An 8,252-nucleotide genomic window follows, 5' to 3' on the forward strand; every position below is an offset into this window, starting at 1 on the left:
TTCAAACTCCTTATGTTAGATAAGATCAAGGATATTTGAACAATGCTCTTGAGGGTATGGATTCAATGATAAATAATCGGATTTGGTTTGTGGCGAGAACAAAAAGCTTCTTAAGGCCATTTAAAAAAGGGCAATCATGGCCAATCAAAGGAGATAGGAGCTATAAAAGCAAACTATTTCTCTAACTTTAGACTCATTCAAAGAGTGACAGATTAAGTTAAGAATGATTAGGGATCAAGTAAGAAAGGAAGATTTACTAGCAATACAATAGCAAAAAACTTATACAAGAGAATGGTGGGTAGGCACAATAGAAAAAGAACGAATGATATGTTTAAGAGCATACTGAAGAAAAATATGCAAGAATGTACAATGTAGCTCAGGGAAGGGGTGGTAAGGTAGTAATAGATAACATAGAGATATTGTTTATATTGGCATCTCATGGTGAGAAAATTTTGGGGAGTAGGAAATTCTCTCAACTAAAAAGCTAGTGTCTAGGGCAACATGCAGTTCATTAAGCCCATGAGTAGTGTCTAATTTTAATGTAGATTACTTGGACATAGTGATAGAACTTAAAGAAATGGTGGAGTGTATGGCCAAAGATATAAGTGACTAGGTGAGGATGGTCTTCTTTTGAGTTTTATGATTGCTTTGGGAGATTGTCAGGCCCCAACTGTATAGTCTATGGAATGAGCCTCTAGGTTGGGGGTTTGTTGACCGAAACATAAATACAAGGATGATAAAGTTTTTAACATTGAATTGTGGTACTACGTGTTAATGCCTCGGTTCATTTGGACATTCTTTCTTTTGCTCTAGATGTGTGAGGCAATTATTCCTTTTCTAAGTAACCATTGAAGTATTTGCTTTTTTTTTGGGGGGGCAAAAAAGAGTATGTAATATATATTATGTCAAGAGCTATTACATTTTGTTCCTTCTTGCAAGGTCCTCTATCCCAAAAAGAGAGAGCAACAGTAAAAACTGAGCTAAGTATGACAAGAGTGCACAAAACATGCCAAAAAATGAGTTGATCTTGGGTCTAACTCTGAGAAGATCTAAGTAACCAAAAGAGAGCATTCATTTATTTTATTGCCATTCTTCCTTGACTAAAAAAAGTATCGGGGATCTAAAGAACCTTTTGCATAACCCTGTAGGTGCCAAAGAGCTGATCATGTGCCACAATTTCCTTCTGTAACATGTTCCAAAGCATCATTGTAATTAAAAACGCATTGATGCATGAATGTTGGAGCCTAAGATAGAGCTAGCATAGGCCGAATTCAAGTAGCATTATACAAAGAATCATAGATTTATATTAGACTTATTCTTGGAAAACTATCTCTTCAAAATTATTGAGAGTGCCATTAAATTGAAAATTTATTTTTGCAAGTCCAAAGAGACCACAAGGCATGTGCTATGATTTTAGGCAATGGAAGCACTACTTAGTGGATAGAGACCATTTATGGAGTGAGCAATGAAAGTGATGTCTTTGCTAGCTTTGAGGATTTTGAAATGAGGTGTGCAGGTTGCAGTCGAAGCGAAGCAAACCTACTTGGTATATAGGTTCGAGGATACTTTAAAGATAAATCGGGATGAAAAGAGAAATCGACTCAACTAAGAATATTTTCTTTAAACCGTGTTCAACCCTTCTTGTATCCTCTCCCCTCCCCCCTTTCCACTACTTAATACATTTCATGAAAATTTTCATGTTGGGGGACCTATTATTGGAAGGAGAATTTTTTAACTTGGGGGACTTATAGGAACACGAGGGGGTTTTTTAAATACTTATCTAATGTAATTATGATAAATACATGTTATGTAATTGATTGGAATTAGAAATGGAAAAATGACCCCTGGTGCGCTCTTTACACATGGATATAAGAAGATATTAACCCCATATGTAAATGTGTAATTAGACAATCCTTGAATATATGGGCATGTTTAAAGACTCTCTAGAGTATCCCTCTTGGGACTATTTGGGAGGCTCTAGAAGGCTAGAACATAGCTATGGGATGGGTTTGGGATCCAACACTTATTGTTCAAACTCGAAAGTCTCCTTTTGCTCTAATAGTACATGTATGAAAGGGTCTTTCAAATTCAAAATTACAACAGGTATGTATAAAATTTTATTATGTGCATTTCAAAAGACAATTGCTAAAAGAAAATTTAAGTTTTGTCCTTATCATATGCTCTCTTTTTCCCATAGGAAACATGGGGACGACTACATAAAAAAAGAATAAAAGCATGTCAAAATTGTACCAGATGAATGGTTGCAGGGACTGCCTAAGTCAAGCCTCGAAATTCATCCAAGGCGTGCTGAACAGTGTTTCCCAAAAAAACATTTGTTGGGTTTCAAATTTTTAGTTTTTTCCTTGAGATTTTGCCGACTTTTTAGCTAAAATATAACGTAATTGTCTAAAATTTTGCAAATTTTACAAAGTTGAGGAAATTTTTTTTTTAGAGGTTTTCAGTGAACGCTGCCGCGCCGCTGCTGAAGCTAGGTTGTCCATCAAATTCTGTCATCAAATTTTTGGGGGGACAAGAAAAACGTTCGGTATGGCCTCTGGAAGCATGCCATGTGGAAGCAGACCTGTGTTCCAAAGGCATGGGAATCGTTGTAAAAAATAAAAATGTTGCAGGTGCATTGTATATAGTTTACAGGTGTTAAGTGAAGAAGTTGTCCGGGATAGTGTAGAGGAGTTGTGTGAACACTAGTACTGATGGAGTGGAAGCCTTTCCCCCTGCTCACCATTTTATGAGGGGGAAAGGCTGATCCCTGCCCTTTCCCTTCCGTCATAGGCATGGGGAGCGTGCCACGTGTCAAATTTTGACTGCAGGCAGCTGTTCTATTCTACAAAATTTTGAATCCAACGGCTGAGATCGAGTTAGAGCCTTTGAAGGCGGAGAGGCCAAGGCCTGAAATGTTTGGGGGACAAGGAACGCATGGCCTATGGAAGGGTGCTAGCAGATGCCAGTTCCAAAGGCAAACCATGGGAATGCATTGGGAAGGTCCAAAGTTTTCAAAGAAAATCCAGAGTCACATCTTCAGCGAGTTCGACCTTTGAGCTCCGATCCCATGGCTATGGCGCTCACTGCTCCGCTCATCATCTTATGAGAACGCCTCGTCTGCAGTTTATCCGTTGATCATTTCACGAGAACTCAAGAACGCCTTCTGCACTTGATTATCAATTCATTGCCACAATTATTGCTTTCTGCAGTTGATGATCGATTCATTGCCACCATTGCCTTCTATTCATTGCCACCGGAGTCCGGAGGAAGACGAGCAGCAGCAGCTGCTGCCCCGCTTCTTCTCAACTCGGAGCTCCTCTGTTGCTTTGCAGTTTGATGATCCGGTAAACGCTTCTTGATTCTAGGTAGCCATCGCGAATCTTCGCGATTCGGAGTTGTGACGCTCAACTGATCATCATCTTCAATTGAAGCCATCAGCAATCGCGCTGGGGGACCATGGGATCCCGGGAGCGTGGAAGATGACGCCCCACGCAGCGACACCAGCCACAAATTCGTCAGAAAACACGTGGAGCAAAGCTCAAACGGCCGTCGGGTCCTGTCAGATACAGACATTCATCGGACTCCCGAGGCAAAGTCGTCTTGAATCTTGTTTCCGTGCTGCGTCTTCCAGCTTTGTATAATGCAGCTGAAACAGTTGATTGTGTCGCCAGCAGGGAGGGGCTTTGTCTGAGCTCAACGCCTTGGTTCCTCAGAATCTATGCTACAGTGCTCAAGCTCGCTTGTAGCTCCAAGAATTGCGTCTCCCGACTAGACATTCTGTCTTAATGGCAGGCGGTGGCTTCGTTATCGCCGGAAAGACCAGAGCTGAACAGTATAATGGGCATACTACGGTTTTTGTCGTAATTGCTTGCATAGTTGCTGCCACTGGGGGTTCCATCTTCGGTTATGATCTGGGCATTTCAGGTGAGTGCCGATTAGCGAACTACGCTTGGCTGAAAGCCTTAATCGTTTGGCTACCTCAAAATTTTCTCACTCCCGGGACTCCCTCGGTTTAGTCGCGTGCAATGACAGACCGATTTCATTTCTAAGTGTTCTGAGTCTCGATACGAATATGGAAGCACATGCTTGAAGCTTGTAACATCGGCGGGAGTGAACGCTGTGTAAAAGTTTGACACAATTTACTGCATACTTTCCAAGCTCACCCCTACCGATGACCCCTCTCTCTCTCTCTCTCTCTCTCTCTCTCTCTCTCTCTCTCTCGCCCATAAATCTAAGGATAAATCTAAGTCCATCCTGTGAAATTTGGGGTATCTCGTATAAATTTTATATTTTCTTCCCTCTTACCTGGAAATGCATGTCACTTACTTGAAGCGTTTCCTGACAGGCGGTGTGACGTCTATGGATGATTTCCTTATACAGTTTTTCCCAGCGGTGTACGAGCATAAGAAGTATCATTCCCACGACCAGGACTACTGCAAGTACAATAATCAGGGGCTAACAGCTTTCACTTCATCCCTATATATAGCTGGCTTGATTTCCACGTACGGGGCATCATACACAACTAGACTCCGAGGTCGACGAATCAGCATTATAATTGGTGGATTGAGCTTTTTAATTGGTGCTACACTAAATGCAGCTGCACAGAACCTGGAAATGCTTATCATCGGCAGAATTATGCTTGGTGTGGGTATAGGATTTGGTAATCAGGTTGGTCCGAAGTTCTCAAGTTTTGTTTTCAGCTTTCTAAAGTAAATAGACTGTCGATAAGAAGACTGAACTGAAGAGGATGTATCTGGCATACAGTTTTAATTCATGCGTCCCTTGTAGGCCGTGCCTCTATATCTGTCAGAAATGGCCCCTGCAAAGCTACGAGGTGCCTTAAATATGATGTTCCAGCTCACGACGACCCTTGGCATTTTTATCGCAAACTTGGTTAATTATGGCACGCAAAACCTGCAGCCCTGGGGTTGGCGTCTTTCCTTAGGCTTGGCTGCTGTACCTGCAATTTTAATGACTGTAGGTGGGCTTTTCCTTCCAGAGACCCCCAATAGCTTGATCGAACGGGGCCATCATGAACAGGGTAGGCTTGTATTGCAGAAAATTCGAGGAACTGAATCTGTAGATGCAGAATTTGAAGATCTATTAGAGGCAAGTACTATTGCCAATGCTGTAAGGCACCCATTTCGGAATATTTTGCAAAAGAGGAATCGCCCACAACTGATCATGGCAATATTCATACCAGCATTTCAGCAACTCACTGGGATCAACACTATATTATTTTATGCTCCTATACTCTTTCAGAGCCTTGGGTTTGGTGGAAATGCTTCATTGTACTCGGCACTTTCAACAGGGGCTGTGATTTGTGTTGCAACTCTTGTTTCAATAGCAACAGTGGATAGGGTTGGCCGCAAATTTTTATTTCTGGAGGGAGGTGCACAAATGTTCATTTGTCAGGTATGTCTTGTTTTGTACTCAGAACCTGGGAGGTACTTGCTGTCTCTTTGCAAGTAGAGAGTGTCATCGATTTTAAAGTTGGCTATTAGGTTGCCTTTAAGTGAATGTGAGAGCGGTAGTGCTCAGCCTGGGTAATTTGTACTTTTTAATACGTTGCTAAGCTCTCTCTCTCACTGCGCATAGCCATTATTTCATGCTATCTAGCAGGTAGATGGACTTGAGATATCACACCATACAACTCCAGCTGGTAAGAGTCTAAAAGACATAACAGGAAACGTATAAATAGAAATTTCTGAGATAAGATGTCTTACTGATTCTGCACTTGCTATATTGAGTGATGAAGACCAGATGCCCTGCCCTCCATAAAGTCCTTCAAGGTTTCACGATGATGTAATGTCTGAAGGTCATGATTTAGCTCATGAAAGTAGCCAGCTGCATCCCATATGCCGTCCAACCCTGCGCAGAGATTTCTTTATGTGCCTTTGTAGTTACGGAGGCTGTTGTGATTGGCTTGTAGAACTCAGCCCTTCTGTCCTGCTATAGTCCTCCACATTGAGCTATGGTTTGATAAAGTGACTTCCCGTTTGGTGATCTCTAACCTTTTTTCTCATCCCCATTTTGGATACAGGCCCCAAGGCCATGCCATCAAGACTCCTTCATATAGGACATAGCTAAGGATATGATAAGTCAACCATTGTGCACATAGTGCACACATCTTGGCTTGTGAAGTATACAGCGCTGGCGCCTGAATTGTGAAGGAACCACCTTGGACACCTCTACATTACTGCTTGTCTACTGGACGGCCTACTTGTTATAAGACTCAATACATATGGTGTGCTCATCCCATATGATGCTTGACTGCTTTGGCCATACAAATGACTAGAACTGACAATAGGTTCTGTTTCTTGTCAATGATTTTTCCTGCTCAACTATACATCTAAATGATTGTACTTGCTCTCCTGCATTAGTAACAAACAGGATACTCCTGGCAATAGTCTGTACAAATTTTCGTAAAAGGACTGAATGCTTGAGAATAAATAATACTCCTTGTCTCTATATTTGTGTCCAGGTATTTGAAGTTTGGTCAGCTTAGTGCCGCCATGTCCTGGTTTCTGAGATCGGTTCTGAAATTAGAGGGCAATTCCCCACTTTGAAAGTTTTCTTGCAATTCGTTTCTTAAAGTGTTTCAGTGATGTTACGTACTTTTCTAAACCTCAATTCATTTTTGGGATCCTTAGCTTATATGATTAAATGTGAGGGTGACTGTTGAATGTAAATGCTTCCGTTGCAATTTTTTAAGCACAGCCTTCGTTCATGTATCTGGTTGTGCCAGCTTCTCTATATCTGGACCACCTACGTTTGTGGGCTCTGTAGCATACCTGTAAATACAGTTCAGTTGACATAGAAGAGAGAAATTAAGCTGATTTGATTGCATCAAAATTTTGACTGAGTGTAGAGTAACATTGAAGTCTTTTGGAATATGCAGGTTATTATAAGTATCATACTGAAACTACAATTTGGGGGCAACAAAGTTCTTCCTAAAGATGTGGCAATAATTGTGGTCATCTTGATATGCCTCTTTGTGGCTGCTTTTGGATGGTCATGGGGTCCACTGGGATGGTTGGTACCAAGTGAAATCTTCCCACTTGAAACTCGCTCAGCTGGTCAAAGCATAACTGTCTGTGTCAATCTTTTGTTCACCTTCATCATTGCACAGTCCTTCCTTGCATTGCTATGTGGTCTGAAGTATGCCACGTTTCTTCTTTTTGCTGGCTTAGTTGCAATCATGTCAGCTTTCATCTTCTTCTTCCTTCCAGAAACAAAGAATGTACCCATTGAGGAGATGATTATTCAATGGAGAAAGCATTGGTTTTGGAAGGGTATCTTGGCAAAAGATTTTGAATCAAGTGAGATAAACTCCCAGGAAGAAAATAAACTCTGAATTTTCTTTTAAATAGTGGCAGAAATTTTTTTGGCTTTGAAATAATATGATCTGCAGCATAATACTTTACAGTACAGCTCATCATTTACTTCCTACTTCTACTGTCAATCTGGCAAGATGCAATTGTGATTCCTCTTTCTGGAGCACAAACAGAGCGACCCACTTTGCAGGTCAACCTCTTGCTCACTGGTTGCTATCTGTAATATGAATAGAAGTTGGCATGGGGTTAAACATGCAATACAGATTTGTTATTCTGATACAAATCCCACATCTGAAAGCTCATATGACATGTTGATGTAGATTATGGAAAGATACACACACACACACACACACACACCCACACACACACATCCCACTTCTGATACCAATCCCACATCTGAAAGCTCATATGACATGTTGATGTAGAGTATGGAAAGAGAGAGAGAGAGAGAGAGAGAGACACACACACACACAGAGCACACACACATGCACGCGCACGCGCACGCAGAGAGAGAGAGAGAGAGAGATTCCTCTATGAAGCTTTCAGTCTACATTTTCATGTAGATTATGGAGAGAAACAGACAGAGATAGGGACAGATACAGTGACAGCGAGACACACACACACACACACAGAAGGGGGGGGGGGGGGGGATTTCTTCTATGAAAGTTTTATATAGATAGGGTATCAAATGGTCTTTTGATGTTCTCTTATGAAGGGGGAGTCAAAATTTGTGGCCAATGCCTTTACAAAAATTGACCCACTTTATGGATTCTTGCAATTTCCACCTCATTTAGCACTTTGTCATTCGGATCCGTAATCACATGTTTACACAATTGTAAAGTGGATTAAGGAATTGTTTTTCCTCAACAAAGTGAAACCAAACATTTTTCTAAGTTTTAAATTTCAAAAATCTAA

The 8,252-nt window shown here is 41.2% G+C and overlaps 1 protein-coding gene across 1 annotated transcript; it reads left to right on the forward strand.

Moving 5' to 3' along the window:
• The first annotated feature begins 3,027 nt into the window (after window positions 1-3,027).
• On the forward strand, window positions 3,028-7,600 carry LOC147896299 (sugar carrier protein A-like). Its single transcript, XM_087382174.1, has 4 exons — window positions 3,028-3,924; window positions 4,346-4,668; window positions 4,789-5,415; window positions 6,902-7,600. Exons 1-4 carry the CDS (start codon window positions 3,786-3,788, stop codon window positions 7,355-7,357), a joined length of 1,545 nt encoding a protein of 514 aa, XP_087238300.1. The 5' UTR covers window positions 3,028-3,785; the 3' UTR covers window positions 7,358-7,600.
• The last annotated feature ends 652 nt before the right edge of the window (window positions 7,601-8,252 follow it).

This window comes from Dipteris shenzhenensis, chromosome 12, assembly GCF_047967505.1.
Source record: "Dipteris shenzhenensis isolate YYH24624 ecotype China chromosome 12, Dip_SZ_1.0, whole genome shotgun sequence".
In the NCBI taxonomy this organism is placed as follows: Eukaryota; Viridiplantae; Streptophyta; class Polypodiopsida; order Gleicheniales; family Dipteridaceae; genus Dipteris; species Dipteris shenzhenensis.